Here is a 17,549-nt window from a genome sequence, read left to right on the forward strand (position 1 = left end):
TACATAGGGGACAGTATTATAGTAGTTATATTCTTGTACATAGGAGCAGTATTATAGTAGTTATATTCTTGTACATAGGGGGCAGTATTATAGTAGTTATATTCTTGTACATAGGGAGCAGTATTATACTAGTTATATTCTTGTACATAGGGGGCAGTATTATAGTAGTTATATTCTTGTACATAGGGAGCAGTATTATAGTAGTTATATTCTTGTACATAGGGGGCAGTATTATAGTAGTTATATTGTTGTACATAGGGGGCAGTATTATAGTAGTTATATTCTTGTACATAAGGGCAGTATTATAGTAGTTATATCCTTGTACATAGGGGGCAGTATTATAGTAGTTATATCCTTGTACATAGGGGGCAGTATTATAGTAGTTATATTCTTGTACATAGGAGCAGTATTATAGTAGTTATATCCTTGTACATAGCGGGCAGTATTATAGTAGTTATATTCTTGTACATAGGGAGCAGTATTATAGTAGTTATATTCTTGTACATAGGGAGCAGTATTATAGTAGTTATATTGTTGTACATAGGGGGTAGTATTATAGTAGTTATATTCTTGTACATAAGGGCAGTATTATAGTAGTTATATCCTTGTACATAGGGGGCAGTATTATAGTAGTTATATCCTTGTACATAGGGGGCAGTATTATAGTAGTTATATTCTTGTACATAGGGGGCAGTATTATAGTAGTTATATTCTGTTATATAGCGGGCAGTATTATAGTAGTTATAGTAATTTTTCATGAGGCGCTCGACCTCATCATCAGGGTTCCTGCTGCATGAGGTATACTGAGGGTCTTTGTAGCTGCCTGGTCTTCTTTTAACAAAACTGATAGAGCTTGTAAATTGATGAATAAATATAAAGCACAATGTCTCGGTATTCGTATCTTTAATGACATAATCTTGTACTAAACATTGCATTTATATATCTAATATATGAATTTTACGTAATTGAAAACTATTGAATTATGATGCTAAAAATGTATATAGACAATATTGTATGTGACCGGTCTGAGAAGCGGAAAGTCAAAATAATAACAAGCGCTTACATAAGGTCCAATCGTTTGCCTGTTGTTCCGTTGGAGGTTCAGTGATATATTATGCAGATCAGAGCCAGCGTACGGAGAATTGAGGAAATGAGAAAGAAATGGTTGAAAGAACACGAACAGAAACAAGACTCCAGTTGGAGCGCCGTGTTCGCCATATTTAATCCTGGCAATGGGTTTAAGTCTCTTGTGGACGGATCATGGGAATCATACAAGCCATATCATACACTGCTGTTATATGTAGCTGCTTATGTAATATTCAGGTTGTTTATATATTTTATACCTTATATGTCTTAAAGCTTCAAACACGGGCACTCAGGCAGTTACCCGTCGGTGAGCCCGCGACAAGGTCTATATGATGATGCTTATCTAATGGCTATCCAATCACAAGCACCCAGGATTACTGGACTGGGGAACGGGTGAAGAAAAGTACGTTCAAGGAGAAGAAAAAGTCCCCCTTTAAGATTAGCTGAGAGGGATGCCTGCTTGCAGTAATGATGGGTATATAAAGAAAAGGGGGGAATGTGAAAGTATCAATGAATGGTTTCCAAGCCCAACATTCCTTCCACCATTTGGTCTCTTTTCACAAAGCTTTGGGTCGGCAGTAGCTAAATACAATTTCTTATAGTCTTCCTTGGGATCTTTCCTTCTTCTCTATTTCACAAGGCAGCTTTAACACAGGAGAGCAACCGCAATCAGAAGGAGACCCATGAGGAGCGCGGAGTGGAGGAGCGCGGAGCGGAGGAGTCCATGCGCCCTGCCGGAGGAAGCTGTGGGGAGAAGTAGGGGCAGAGGGTTAGACTCGGGTGTCCCAGATGTACAACTGTGGGGAGAAGAAGACAAATGTTAGAATATCCCATTTGTACTTATTTTATATTGATCCTGCATTAAATCGGATCTGAATCTGCAGTCACATCCAGATCTGCACAGTGCAACGCCTCTGGTGCTGCGGAGCTGCAGGATTCAGTGCCTCCACCAAGCGGGCATTGCCGTATAACACTGCAGGGCAGGAAGTGTTTGTTTCTGTACATTAAGGGGTTTTCTGCCCATTGTTTCACTGGTGCGCTGACCTCTGGACGGGTTATCAGTGGCTTATGGCCCGATGTCCACGGCACGCACAGACTCTATGGAATCCAACACAGAATCCGCCCGTGCCCACGGCCATGGCACATTCTCTTACCTCTCCGGATCCAGTGCGGGTCTCCTCCGTCACGGCCGGATCTGCTTTCTTCTGCACGATGGATGAACAGTGCATTTTGTCCCAAATATCCTGCTTTCGCTGCAGATCCGCGGCACGTCCTCAGTGTCATCTGTGTGTATGCCGCGGATCGGACGGCTTCTATTGACTTCAATGGAAGCCGTCTGTGCAGGAATCCACAGAGAATGTAGCATGCTGTGATTTTCCCTGCACATGCGATCCACACGCCGGGATAAATCTACATCCGCATGCTTTTAATTCTTTTGCGGACGCTAATGCATCCCTATGGGTGGCTTGACTTGCGGATCTCCTCTGCGGGCTCCGCAAATAAAATCTGCCCATGGACATTGGTCCTATGGATGGGGTCCGCCACTCGGAACCTCTGCCCATCAGCTGATCGCCCGGACATGGGCATAAACGGACAGGGGAGTAAATGCGATGCGTCACTCCCATTGATACCAATAGCAGCGCTGCTCTTCCACTTCTGGTCATGATGTCACATCCAGTCCTGACCGGGAGAGAAGTAGGAAGTGCCGCAGCGGTGCGGCTCCCCCACTGATTTCAATAGAAGTGAAGCCAACATCGTCACTTCCTCCCCTGTCCTTTTATGACTACCTCCGGTCCGCTGAGCCTTTTAACCCCTCAGTGACTGGCATATTTTTGTCTCTAATGATTAAGGCGGGGTTCACACAAGCATTTTGACTGCCATTATTTGGCTCCACCATAAGGGTGAACACCCATTGGCATTTTTTTCTCCACTGCGCTGCGAGAGTAAAGGTAAAGTCTCGCAGCGCAGTGCGAGAAAAAAAAACGGCATCACGCCGGGATATTGCCAGTCTTTTCAATGGGGCCAGCGGCAGCAGCGCTAGACCCATTGAAAAGAAATGGAGAATGCCTCTCTGCAGCTTAGACGCGACCTCCGGCTGGCTCCCCTGCACTGCTGTTAAGCTCTTTCAGCAGCTGGGGATTTCAAAATCCCCGCCTCCTGAAAGGGCTGTGCTGATTGGCTCAGGGCTCAGCCAATAGCAGCTAGTGCTTAGCTATTGGCTGAGCGCTCAGCCAATGACAGATAGCCCTTAGCTATTCATTCATGAATAGCTAAGACAAAATAAGCAACAAGTCAGCCTTGTGTAAATGTGCCTTAAGGCTGAGTTTCCACACTGCATTTACCAAACACGATTGAAGCCCATCGCGCAGCAGCCACAGGATCTTGCTGGGTATACGGACAGCATTGCACTGCCTCCAGCCACCGCGGGTCAGTAGATGCATCATGGAAACTGCCCTATGTCTGTTATACGGGGTTTGTGGTCATTAGAAAAAGGAACCTACCAAACTGGAGGCGCTAGACCTGCCTGCAGCTTCAGCAGGGTGCACTTCTTTCCCTCTGCAGGACTGCGAGGATACAGGGACTGCGACGATACCGGGACTGCGGAGGATGCCGGGACTGCGACGATACCGGGACTGCGACGATACCGGGACTGCGACGATACCGGGACTGCGACGATACCGGGACTGCGACGATACCGGGACTGCGACGATACCGGGACTGCGACGATACCGGGACTGCGGAGCATACCAGGACTGCGAGGTTCCCGGACTGTGGAGGATGCCGGGACTGTGGAGGATGCCGGGACTGTGGAGGATGCCGGGACTGTGGAGGATGCCGGGACTGTGGAGGATGCCGGGACTGCGGAGGATGCCGGGACTGCGGAGGATACCGGGACTGGAGCCGGGTCTGAACGCTGAAGAGTGCAGGCTACCTGGGTCTAGACTGCAGTCCGGAGTGTGAGGGGTCAATTCAAGGGCATTAGAGAACGTTTACGCGATCATGTGATTATTGATTCTCACTAGCAAACAGTTGAGCAAGTATTCCCTCACTTCTGTGAAGCCCCGCCCCCTCGCAGGATTTGTATCTTAGATATTTAAGGAATTAGAGCTGCACCATCAGGGGGCGCCGCTGAGAAGATGGGCTGCGGCAGAAAGAAAAAAAAGGTGCCAACAGCAGTGTGTGCTGCTTGGGACTGAGGGAGGGGCAAGAAAACCCGACGACCCGGGGCTGGACCACGGCGAACCACGTGGAAAGAGAGGGAGCCGCCCGTACCGCAGGGACACGTTCTCCAAAGCAGCAGACAGTGATGAGGATCCAAAAGCACGGAACAAGCCGCTAGACGTGTGAGACCGCTCCTACGACATTAGTGTGCGCACTCTAAGGACGGTCAGCGACTGACGGATCTCAGGGGTATCCCAAAAGGGACTGTGATTACTGCGGATATGGCGAGCAGTTACCTGTTAGCGAGCCATGTGAGGGTTAATGTTTTATGATGCAAAGTCTAGTGACGAGGGGCTGGACAGACCGGGGAGAGCAGCGCTACAAACTACGCGCCAAAACTGGGTTTTGCAAGATGCGCAGGAGACAAGAGTGTACTTGAGATGTAGATTCGCCCCAACGGAACCTGCGGTCGCGCCACGCTCCTGAAATCTGGTGGTGCATCCTGGCAGCTGCCGTGCTTTACGCCGATGCGGACCACTGGTGAAATACAAAGTACAAGGAGTATGATGGAGCAAAACTAGGATGATGGATCGTTATGTGGTAGCGATGTGCCTGAAGAAGATGATGGCGATGTACCCTGCAGCGACTGAGCGCTGGATCCGCATGCCGCCGAGCTGAGAGAGGAATACTGACATGCTAGAAGTGTAAAGTGCCAGTTCAGAACAATTCACTCCCTGCTCCTCTGGCAGAGAGTAAGCACTAGTCACCCGGTCAGCCCCCCCTCCTCCGGCAGACAGTACGCACTAGTCACCCGGTCAGCCCCCCCTCCTCCGGCAGACAGTACGCACTAGTCACCCGGTCAGCCCCCCCTCCTCCGGCAGACAGTACGCACTAGTCACCCGGTCAGCCCCCCCTCCTCCGGCGGACAGTACGCACTAGTCACCCGGTCAGCCCCCCCTCCTCCGGCAGACAGTACGCACTAGTCACCCGGTCAGCCCCCCCTCCTCCGGCAGACAGTACGCACTAGTCACCCGGTCAGCCCCCCCTCCTCCGGCGGACAGTACGCACTAGTCACCCGGTCAGCCCCCCCTCCTCCGGCGGACAGTACGCACTAGTCACCCGGTCAGCCCCCCCTCCTCCGGCGGACAGTACGCACTAGTCACCCGGTCAGCCCCCCCCCCCCCCCTCCTCCGGCAGACAGCACGCACTAGTCACCCATTCAGCCCTCCCTCCTCCGGCGGACAGTACGCACTAGTCACCCGGTCAGCCCCCCCTCCTCCGGCGGACAGTACGCACTAGTCACCCGGTCAGCCCCCCTCCTCCGGCGAACAGTACGCACTAGTCACCCGGTCAGCCCCCCCCTCCTCCGGCAGACAGTACACACTAGTCACCCGGTCAGCCCCCCCTCCTCTGGCGGACAGCACGCACTAGTCACCCGGTCAGCCCCCCCTCCTCCGGCGGGCAGTACGCACTAGTCACCCGGTCAGCCCCCCCTCCTCCGGCGGACAGCACGCACTAGTCACCCGGTCAGCCCCTCCTCCTCCGGCGGGCAGTACGCACTAGTCACCCAGTCAGCCCCCCCTCCTCCGGCGGACAGCACGCACTAGTCACCCGGTCAGCCCCCCCTCCTCCGGCGGACAGCACGCACTAGTCACCCGGTCAGCCCCCCCTCCTCCGGCGGACAGTACACACTAGTCACCCGGTCAGCCCCCCCTCCTCCGGTGGAGAGTAAGCACTAGTCACCTGTTCAGCCCCCGCTCCTCTGGCAGAGAGTAAGCACTAGTCACCTGTTCAGCCCCCGCTGCTCCGGCAGAAAGTAAGCACTAGTCACCAGTTCAGCCCCAGCTCCTCCGGTGGAGAGTAAGCACTAATCACCTGTTCAGGCACGGCTCCTCCGGCGGAGAGTACGCACTAGTCACCCATTCAGCCCCCACTGCTTCGGTGGAGAGTAAGCACTAGTCACCCGGTCAGCCCCCCCCTCCTCCGGCGGGCAGTACGCACTAGTCACCCGGTCTGCCCCCCCTTCTCCGGCAGACTGTACACACTAGTCACCCAGTCAGCCCCCCCCCCCTCCTCCGGCGGACAGTACGCACTAGTCACCCGGTCAGCCCCCCTCCTCCGGCGGACAGTACGCACTAGTCACCCTGTCAGCCCCCCCTCCTCTGGCGGACAGTACGCACTAGTCACCTGGTCATTAATCTTGTCATCAGCGCACCAGTTTACCGCCATCTCCCTGCATCAATAGCGCAGCGCTGAGAAGTAGTGCTAGCATGGAGGAGAAGGATGGCGCCAGCACAGATGGAAACAGGAAGTGGGGGAAGGAGGGCATAGGGGGAGGAGTCTGCCAAGAAGCCCACCCGCTCGGCCCGCCATGTGTGAGGTGACTGACACGGTCACATGCTGAGGCACTGCTTAGTGCTTTTAATGAAGCTGTCAGCCAACAGTGGGCAGGCTAGGGGCAATGCTCGTGTGGCCCGGGGCACATGCCCCGCTTATCAGTAATGACCTCCTCCATGACCAGCACTCCTACCTGATTACCTCCTGAAATGCATTTGCATCCCGATTACGGATGGTTTTAGGCTCCGCCCTGCTCCAACCACGGACACTCCCACTTTGTACATTTCTCCATAAGCCTTGCCTAGTTGTGGGATGGACGCATTCAGGTAGACCTCTATAGCCCGGGGCCGTTCGCCACCCTGCTGCCTCTGCTGTGGCGCCCAGTCTGCGAATCCTGAAGAAGTAGATGGCCGGCGCTGCCACCAAACGAATTCACAATCGTCGCACACGTAATAAACCTGCGTGTGTGACAATGCCGTGATCTACACAGAGGAGCCCTTATGGGACAAACATCAATATAAGAACACACGGATAACAGAGAACCAAGCCACCCGGAAATGGGGAGCCCCCCGACCCCAGATGGGGAAGATACAAAGTATCGGTGTGCAGCGCCATAATCCATGCAGCGTCCGTTCCAATCTACCTGCAGCGACAGCCCATACCGCGAGATGTCACTCCGGCTAATCGTTAAGGCCGAGCTCCACTAACAGGTCGGATCTCCGCAGGGGAAGACCGGAGTTTGTTGATGGAAGCCATTCGCATATGGTCGCGGTTTTCTGCACGGATCTACATTTAAGGGCAGCGTATCGTCCGCAGGAAAATGGCCAACCCCCTGGAAACGCCCTTGTATCGCTCAGGCGACATTCTCTGCTGTCACGGTGAGCGCTGCTCTGAGGGCCTTCAGGACAGGACGCTGCTCTCCCGGCTCGGCGGGTTTATACTACTTATTTTGGAAACAGTTTCTTGTGGAAGAAGAGCCCAGAAGCAGCAGCGGCACCGCAGGCAGCCTGAGTGGGGCGCTGCTCCCCAGAATCCGTCCTGCATTGTCTGCCCACAGATGCCAGCTTACTTTATACCACTTGTTCTGGTCTCCTAGCCAGCTGGCGTACGATCCCGCGTCCATACATGAATGAAACGTATCCATAGAGATCAGTGGAGCTCTGACATGTGGAACCTGCGGTAAAATGGAGCATGCTGGGATCTTTCTTCCGCTCGCAGAATCTGCAATTCCTATCCGCCAGTGTGAGCGAACCGGCGAAAGTCAGTGCATTTCAAAGCCCATGTATTACCGCATATCATGCGCTTGAACGGCACTCGCAGAATACGCAATTCATATCCGTCCGTGTAAGACCGGCCTAACCCCCAAGTCAGATGTACTGCATCAGCTAATCTATATATAAAATAGTACGTATATGTATGTATGTATGTATGTATGTATGTATGTATGTATGTATGTGTGTGTGTGTGTGTGTGTGTGTATGTGTGTGTGTGTGTGTGTGTGTGTGTGTGTGTGTGTGTGTATGTGTTGTAGCAGGACAGTGTCAGACTGGCCTGCAGAGGGTGCTAGATAGGCATTCTGACACCTGCAGAAGGAGAAGTAAGGGTTAACACCTGATGGGTGTAGCAGGAATTGGTTGCATATAAGCCAGTTCCTGCCAGATGCAAAGGGGGCAGTTACAGCTTGGCAGTGTAGGGCCAGGAGGCTGAAAAACTTGGGTTGTTGTGTGGAGTGACAAAAGTCTGCTAGCTGTGGTTAAAGGGCCAGGAAACTGAAGTTTGCGGTTGCCATGGGCAACAGGTGTTGACAGCTGGACACTGTTGCCAGGAGACAGATGGACTGCGTCTGGAGGTATGACAACACAGACGGTTGTGCACCAGAGAGTCCAGTGGCCAGGAGGCCAGTTCTAGTGAAGTTGGAGGTGAGAACCTGCCAGCTGACAGTGGGGTGGGATCCGCAGCAGGATACGTCTGCTGTTATGCCAGACCTCTTGCCATCTCTCCGTTGTGGTCCAGAGACTGATAAGGGGGTGAGTTTAATTGTTGAGATGCCATATGATATGGTGACATGGGTCCTGACAAAATGCAAGAGACTGCCAGTACCATTTCTGTTGGCACGGACTTTCCCTATATTTTTTTTCATCTGTGGGAGAGAAAGGACCCAGAGCAGGCTCCTACAAAAACTGCAGGTGTGGACTGTATTCAAGGACTGTCATCTGGGGGTCAAGAGGAGCCGCGGCAATGCCACTTATCAAGTCGGGGGCGTGGGGAGAGCAGTCCAAGGACTGAGGAAATGGTGCAATATGGACTGGAATATTCTGGTAATGCAAAGCCAGACAAAATGCATAACGTCTTTTTTGCAGGTCGGTGCAGGAGAATCTGCACAGTGTGAACTGGCATCCATTAATCCTGAAATGTCGTGTGGGGGATTGTGGGATGGTTTCTAGGTATGATGTGGATAGAAATGTCCCCCACCTAAAGCCATCATGCAAACAGGTTGCTAGAGGGAGTGCAGCCAACGCCCATGTGGGAGTCAGTGCAAGTATACCTCTAGTGAAAGAGGGAAGCAATAATGAGGATAGTGTGTAGGACTAGAAATGCTGGAGTGAGTAATACTAGGCCTTTAGAGAGAGGGGATAGATCGTACTAAGGGTGCAAAGAAGAGAAAAAAGAAAAAGGCTGCTGCTAGTGAGACAAGTGAGGTTGTCAGTGCAGATCCTGAGGTCCAGGTGGAGAAAGGAAGATTCCTGATAGAAAAGGAAAGTATTCTCCAGGAAGCTGAGCAGCTGGAAACAGAGAATGCGGCTCTTAAAGAAGAATGAGCATCTTGAGAGATTGGCTAGGGAGGAATTTGATCACTGGGTGTGCTAGAACAGAAGAATGTTCAGTGTGAACAGAGCTTAGAAGAGATGAGAAGTGAGAAAAAGTATGCGGGATATCTTTCAACAACCCATGAAGAGATACAAGACCTCAGAGATGTAGCCAGAGATGAGGCTGATCGCAGAGTATGTCTGGAGGCACAATCTGTGCAGTATGAACAGGTCTGTAAGAAACTGCAAATGAAAACCCCAGAGTTGGAGATGATGTGTTGTGAGTTAGAAAGAGCTTCTACAGATGCACAGAATCAAACCACAGGTTTGCAGAATCAGGTTGCAGAGATGAAAATGCAGTTGGCAAAGAAAAATGGTGAATTGGAGTGCCAAATAGGCGAGCTCAAGGAAGAGCTGGAAATGGAGAAAGCTGCTTCCAGCCAGGCAGAGAAGCAAGCAGAGATCTTGAAAGACATACTGGCTTACAAGGAAAACCAGGAAACACTCCATGAGAGACTGGTGTCCCAGTTTCAGAGGAGCTTGAATGAGAAAGCTGAACTACAGGAAACCCATGTCCAGGAGCTGGAACGGAGTCATGCTGTAGTAATGGGAGAACTGTCCAAGCAGTTTGAGCAAACTGAGAAGGTGAAAGAAACATTGAAAAGTGAGTGTCTTGAGCTGACCCAAAAGGTGAAGGGGTTGTTGGAAGACAAACATGAATTTGAAGGCAAGAGAAATGCAGTAGAGATGCAGCTTCAAGAGCTACAAGTAAAAGTCACTGAAGGTGACAGTGTGCAGACAGCGCAGAGGCTTGGTCTTAGTGCACACCTGAAGACTATGCAAGATGAGAGAGATGTGTTCCTCAAGCAGTTAGAGGAAGATGCAGAAACTAAGAGGAATCTGGCAGAGCAGATTGCAACACTTCAGGCTGAGGTGTCAGAGATGGAAGAGAAACTTGATGAGAACCCTGCATGCTGGGTTTCTCAAGCTTGAGAAAGACCCATGCATAGGGTCTATATGTAGCTGCTGCTTGCCTCACCTGTGATGTTATGCACTGAATAAAGAAGCAATCTTAAAACGGATGCTGCCTGGATAACGTCTATTCTCTCATCTGCACTTTATGGTGGACCTTTGGAGTCGGGTCCCGGATCCAGGCTTTGCATAGAGAGGCCTTGCACCAGTGGTGGTTTTCAATTTGGAGTGCTGCTGTTGCCCCTTTCTCTAGAAGGAGTGGAAGCGCTAAATCAGCTGTTTGTTCTTCAAACTGATGTCTATGATGAACTTGAGAAGTTTACAGTGAGTCTTCAGCAGGAAGTAGAAGACATTAGTGTGGAGCTTGGTTACCAAGGTCAGATGCTGTACAATTGGGAGGAAAAAAAACAAAAGATGTGTGAACAGTAGCTTACTGAGAGGAAATCAGTGTCTCCTAAAGATGCAAAAGAAGGGCTGAACAAGCGGGTGCGCACTGAAATGCAAGACTGGATTAGCGCCAAAACAGATGCTGAGAAGAGAACACTGATAAGGGAAAAGCTAAAAGGTGTGTTCCATCAAACAGTAGAAGGAATAGAGACCCTGTTGGAGAATATTAAGAAAGTGACTGAAGCCCTAGCCTTGACACGCACCCTGAAGGTGGTGTCAGAAGAAAAAGTGGTATTGCAAACGTCTGCTAAGAATTTAGGCATGAAGATGAAATCTTTGGAATCAGAGGGTCATATTGCTGGAAAGAAGGTTCAGAGACTAGAGAGGTCTAGGGCCCAGCTCAGACAAGTGAAAAGAAAGAAGATCCTGTTGAATTCTAAAAAAGGAGATAAAAATTGTGAAAGGTATTGAGAAAGTGAGAGCTGAGCTACAGATGGGAGGTGAGCAATCCTCTGAAGTTCAGGTGACCAAAGAGAAGGCAGAAGGTGAAACTGCTGAAGCGGAGAAGGCCATGAAGGTAGCAGAGACTGGGGAAAAGGCCTCAGAAATTACTCCGGTCCTGGATAAGGAAGTCGTGCAAACGAATGAAAGTGTCTCTGTGATAGAGGGCACACAGGTGGAAATAAGGGCACATGCCACTACTGAAGGGCAGACTGAAGAAATGGCACCTGCAACAGTTGAACAGATGAGTGATGTGCAATGTGAAGTATCCAATATGGAGGTTGAGAAGGTTGCTGCTTCAGTTGAGATGCAGGATAAGGGAAAAGCCAGTACTGCTGTAGGTGAGGACCAGAGTGAAGTTCCTACTGCAGATGATGTACACAATGAAGAAAATGTGAAGGTAGTTCAGGCTAAAGCAAATGGAAAGGTTCTTAGTGTGAGAATATAAAGAAATTGACCTTGAGAAAGTGCCAGTTAGGACGAGAGACCCCCGAGCCAGGAGCTTTGACCCTGGAGGGCAAAAGGAAGAAAAACGTGATGTGGCTTACGGCCTTTATCAAAGGGGGCGGTTTTTTTTTTTTTTTTTTTTTTTTATCAGGGCAGTGTCAGACTAGCCTGCAGAGGGTGCTAGATAGGCATTCTGACACCTGTAAGAGGAGAAGTAAGGGTTAACACCTGATGGGTGTAGCAGGAAAGGGTTGCATTTAAGCCAGTGCCTGCTAGAAGCAAAGGGGGAAGTTACAGCTTGGCAATGCAGGACAGGCTGCAAGCTGAGGTCCAGTGTGGACTAGTTGGGTCTGTCACCCGGTCTGATGGAGGAAGATGCCCTCCAGACACCCCAGGAGGGGTTAGTGACAACCCTGTAAGTTGTGAACCCTAATGCTTATGGACTGTGTGTGTTTATGTAAATGAAGGCTGGCAGGAGCCAGACTTAAAGAGAATCCACGTCTCTGGAGCATTTCCACATCACTGGTGGCCATTCCGGTACCAAAGGTGGGCGATCCCGCGGCAAGTAGACCCCAACTTGTCACAGTGTGTATGTGCCACCATAACTCATGAATGCCTGGAGCAATTTCAACCAAACATGATACATGCATAACTCATCCAATGGGGACAAATTGGGTGGGATAAGACAGCCCCTTTACCCCTGGGGGAGAGGGGAGGGGGGGAGGGAATGCTGGAATTGCACTTGAGCAGATGTTTTTTTATTTCACAGTCTTGTATTACACAGACAACCTCCTCCTCTGCTCCAACTACCACACAGGTTCCCACCAACACTGAGCCACTATGTGCCACACAGAAATGAGCCCAGCACTAGAGATGAGCGAGCACCAAAGTGCTCGTTACTCGAGTCGAACTTCCTGCGATGTTCGAGGGTTCGTTTCGAGTAACGAACCCCATTGAATTCAATGGGCGACCCGAGCATTTTTGTATGGGACCTATGCTCCGCTAAGGTTTTCATTTGTGAAAATCTGGGAAATTCAAGAAAGTGATGGGAACGACACAGCAACGGATAGGGCAGGCGAGGGGCTACATGTTGGGCTGCATCTCAAGTTCACAGGTCCCACTATTAAGCCACAATACCGGCAAGAGTGCCCCCCCCCCTCCCAACAACTTTTACTTCTGAAAAGCCCTCATTAGCATGGCATACCTTTGCTAAGCACCACACTACCTCCAACAAAGCACAATCACTGCCTGCATGACACTCCGCTGCAGGGGGGTGGGATAGGGCTGGAACTTCACAGGAGGAAGTTGTAATGCCTTCCATGTCTTTCTATTGGCCAGAAAAGCGCACAAATTTCTCAGGGAAGGAAATGTAATTAAGTCGAGTACCGCGTGGTGTTCGTCTCAAGTAACGAGCATCTCGAGTACCCTAATGCTCGAACGAGTATCAAGCTCGGACGAGTACGCTCGCTCATCTCTACCCAGCACCCATGACGGAAATCTGTGTTGCCCTTAGCAACCAATCACAGAGCAGCTTTCATGTTACCTCAGTGGTACAATATATAACAACCAATCACAGAGCAGCTTTCATGTTACCTCAGTAGTATAATATATAACAACCAATCACAGCACAGCTTTCATGTTACCTCAGTAGAATAATATATAACAACCAATCACAGCACAGCTTTCATGTTACCTCAGTATAATATATAACAACCAATCACAGAGCAGCTTTCATGTTACCTCAGTATAATATATAACAACCAATCACAGAGCAGCTTTCATGTTACCTCAGCAGTATAATATATAACAACCAATCACAGCACAGCTTTCATGTTACCTCAGCAGTGCAATATATAGCAACCAATTACAGCGCAGCTTTCATGTTACCTCAGCAGTATAATATATAACAACCAATCACAGCGCAGCTTTCATGTTACCTCAGCAGTACAATATATAGCAACCAATTACAGCAGTATAACAAGTAAAAGCTAAGCTGTGATTTGTTGATATTGACAACAAAAATTACAGGGGAAGGCTTCTTTCGCATGAGCGCATATCGGCCGCCTGTTTTTATGGCCGGCCGATATGCGCTGTGAGCGATAGGGAGGGGAAATGGGCGATGGCCTGGTGAGCTCAGCGCCGGACTCACCAGGCCATATGAACGGGCACACAAACATTTGGTATGTGCGCCCGTTCCCCAGATATTTCACTCCCACATAGCCGGCCGATATGCACTCGTATGAAAGAAGCCGAAGTCGGTGAGTTTTTGAGTCTTTATTATGCCAGTATTACAGACCGCCTGCTCATCAGATAATATATTACACAGACATTCCTCCTCCTCAAATACTAATATTACACAGACGACCTCCTCCTCATACATCAATATATTACACAGACGACCTCCTCCTCATACATCAATATATTACACAGACGACTTCCTCCTCTACCAATATATTACACAGACGACCTCCTCCTCCTCTACCAATATATTACACAGACGACCTCCTCCTCCTCTACCAATATATTACACAGACGACCTCCTCCTCCTCTACCAATATATTACACAGACGACCTCCTCCTCCTCCTCCTCCTCCTCCTCCTCCTCCTCTACCAATATATTACACAGGCGACCTCCTCCTCCTCCTCCTCCTCCTCCTCTACCAATATATTACACAGGCGACCTCCTCCTCCTCCTCCTCCTCCTCTACCAATATATTACACAGGCGACCTCCTCCTCCTCCTCCTCCTCCTCTACCAATATATTACACAGGCGACCTCCTCCTCCTCCTCCTCCTCCTCCTCTACCAATATATTACACAGGCGACCTCCTCCTCCTCCTCCTCCTCTACCAATATATTACACAGGCGACCTCCTCCTCCTCCTCCTCCTCCTCCTCCTCTACCAATATATTACACAGGCGACCTCCTCCTCCTCCTCCTCCTCTACCAATATATTACACAGGCGACCTCCTCCTCCTCCTCCTCCTCTACCAATATATTACACAGGCGACCTCCTCCTCCTCCTCCTCCTCCTCCTCCTCTACCAATATATTACACAGGCGACCTCCTCCTCCTCCTCCTCCTCCTCCTCCTCTACCAATATATTACACAGGCGACCTCCTCCTCCTCCTCCTCCTCCTCTACCAATATATTACACAGGCGACCTCCTCCTCCTCCTCCTCCTCCTCCTCTACCAATATATTACACAGGCGACCTCCTCCTCCTCCTCCTCCTCCTCTACCAATATATTACACAGGCGACCTCCTCCTCCTCCTCCTCCTCCTCCTCCTCCTCTACCAATATATTACACAGGCGACCTCCTCCTCCTCCTCCTCCTCCTCTACCAATATATTACACAGGCGACCTCCTCCTCCTCCTCCTCCTCCTCTACCAATATATTACAGAGGCGACCTCCTCCTCCTCCTCCTCCTCCTCCTCCTCTACCAATATATTACACAGGCGACCTCCTCCTCCTCCTCCTCTACCAATATATTACACAGGCGACCTCCTCCTCCTCCTCCTCCTCCTCCTCCTCCTCTACCAATATATTACACAGGCGACCTCCTCCTCCTCCTCCTCCTCCTCCTCTACAAATATATTACACAGGCGACCTCCTCCTCCTCCTCCTCCTCCTCTACCAATATATTACACAGGCGACCTCCTCCTCCTCCTCCTCCTCCTCCTCCTCCTCCTCTACCAATATATTACACAGGCGACCTCCTCCTCCTCCTCCTCCTCCTCTACCAATATATTACACAGGCGACCTCCTCCTCCTCCTCCTCCTCCTCTACCAATATATTACACAGGCGACCTCCTCCTCCTCCTCCTCCTCCTCCTCCTCCTCTACCAATATATTACACAGGCGACCTCCTCCTCCTCCTCCTCCTCCTCCTCTACCAATATATTACACAGGCGACCTCCTCCTCCTCCTCCTCCTCCTCCTCCTCCTCCTCTACCAATATATTACACAGGCGACCTCCTCCTCCTCCTCCTCCTCCTCCTCTACCAATATATTACACAGGCGACCTCCTCCTCCTCCTCCTCCTCCTCTACCAATATATTACACAGGCGACCTCCTCCTCCTCCTCCTCCTCCTCCTCCTCCTCCTCCTCTACCAATATATTACACAGGCGACCTCCTCCTCCTCCTCCTCCTCCTCTACCAATATATTACACAGGCGACCTCCTCCTCCTCCTCCTCCTCCTCTACCAATATATTACACAGGCGACCTCCTCCTCCTCCTCCTCCTCCTCCTCTACCAATATATTACACAGGCGACCTCCTCCTCCTCCTCCTCCTCCTCCTCTACCAATATATTACACAGGCGACCTCCTCCTCCTCCTCCTCCTCCTCCTCTACCAATATATTACACAGGCGACCTCCTCCTCCTCCTCCTCCTCCTCCTCTACCAATATATTACACAGGCGACCTCCTCCTCCTCCTCCTCCTCCTCTACCAATATATTACACAGGCGACCTCCTCCTCCTCCTCCTCTACCAATATATTACACAGGCGACCTCCTCCTCCTCCTCCTCCTCCTCCTCCTCCTCTACCAATATATTACACAGGCGACCTCCTCCTCCTCCTCCTCCTCCTCTACCAATACATTACACAGGCGACCTCCTCCTCCTCCTCCTCCTCTACCAATACATTACACAGGCGACCTCCTCCTCCTCCTCCTCCTCTACCAATACATTACACAGGCGACCTCCTCCTCCTCCTCCTCTACCAATACATTACACAGGCGACCTCCTCCTCCTCCTCCTCTACCAATATATTACACAGGCGACCTCCTCCTCCTCCTCCTCCTCTACCAATATATTACACAGGCGACCTCCTCCTCCTCCTCCTCCTCCTCTACCAATATATTACACAGGCGACCTCCTCCTCCTCCTCCTCCTCTACCAATATATTACACAGGCGACCTCCTCCTCCTCCTCCTCTACCAATATATTACACAGGCGACCTCCTCCTCCTCCTCCTCCTCTACCAATATATTACACAGGCGACCTCCTCCTCCTCCTCCTCCTCCTCTACCAATATATTACACAGGCGACCTCCTCCTCCTCCTCCTCCTCCTCCTCCTCTACCAATATATTACACAGGCGACCTCCTCCTCCTCCTCCTCCTCCTCCTCCTCTACCAATATATTACACAGGCGACCTCCTCCTCCTCCTCCTCCTCCTCCTCTACCAATATATTACACAGGCGACCTCCTCCTCCTCCTCCTCCTCCTCCTCCTCTACCAATATATTACACAGGCGACCTCCTCCTCCTCCTCCTCCTCCTCCTCTACCAATATATTACACAGGCGACCTCCTCCTCCTCCTCCTCCTCCTCTACCAATATATTACACAGGCGACCTCCTCCTCCTCCTCCTCCTCCTCCTCTACCAATATATTACACAGGCGACCTCCCCTCCTCCTCCTCCTCCCCTCCTCCTCCTCCTCCTCTACCAATATATTACACAGGCGACCTCCTCCTCCTCCTCCTCCTCCTCCTCCTCTACCAATATATTACACAGGCGACCTCCTCCTCCTCCTCCTCCTCCTCCTCCTCCTCTACCAATATATTACACAGGCGACCTCCTCCTCCTCCTCCTCCTCCTCCTCCTCCTCTACCAATATATTACACAGGCGACCTCCTCCTCCTCCTCCTCCTCCTCCTCTACCAATATATTACACAGGCGACCTCCTCCTCCTCCTCCTCCTCCTCCTCCTCTACCAATATATTACACAGGCGAGCCCCTCCTCCCTCCTCCCTCCTACCCTCCTCACTCCCTCTACCAATATATTACACAGGCGACCTCCTCCTCCTCCTCCTCCTCCTCCTTCCTCTACCAAATATATTA

The 17,549-nt window shown here is 50.8% G+C and overlaps 1 protein-coding gene across 3 annotated transcripts in view; it reads right to left on the reverse strand.

Moving 5' to 3' along the window:
- Positions 1 to 886: 886 nt before the first annotated feature.
- LOC136591244 (T-cell ecto-ADP-ribosyltransferase 1-like) overlaps positions 887 to 17,549 on the reverse strand; it is a 75,168-nt gene continuing 58,505 nt past the window's right edge. For all 3 annotated transcript variants that reach the window (XM_066588486.1, XM_066588487.1, XM_066588485.1), the window contains exon 5: positions 887 to 1,830. In XM_066588486.1, coding sequence (XP_066444583.1) covers positions 1,733 to 1,830 — 98 coding nt within the window. In that variant the 3' untranslated portion in view covers positions 887 to 1,732. The remainder of the gene's footprint in view (positions 1,831 to 17,549) is intronic.

Source organism: Eleutherodactylus coqui, chromosome 1, assembly GCF_035609145.1.
Source record: "Eleutherodactylus coqui strain aEleCoq1 chromosome 1, aEleCoq1.hap1, whole genome shotgun sequence".
Classification (NCBI taxonomy): Eukaryota; Metazoa; Chordata; class Amphibia; order Anura; family Eleutherodactylidae; genus Eleutherodactylus; species Eleutherodactylus coqui.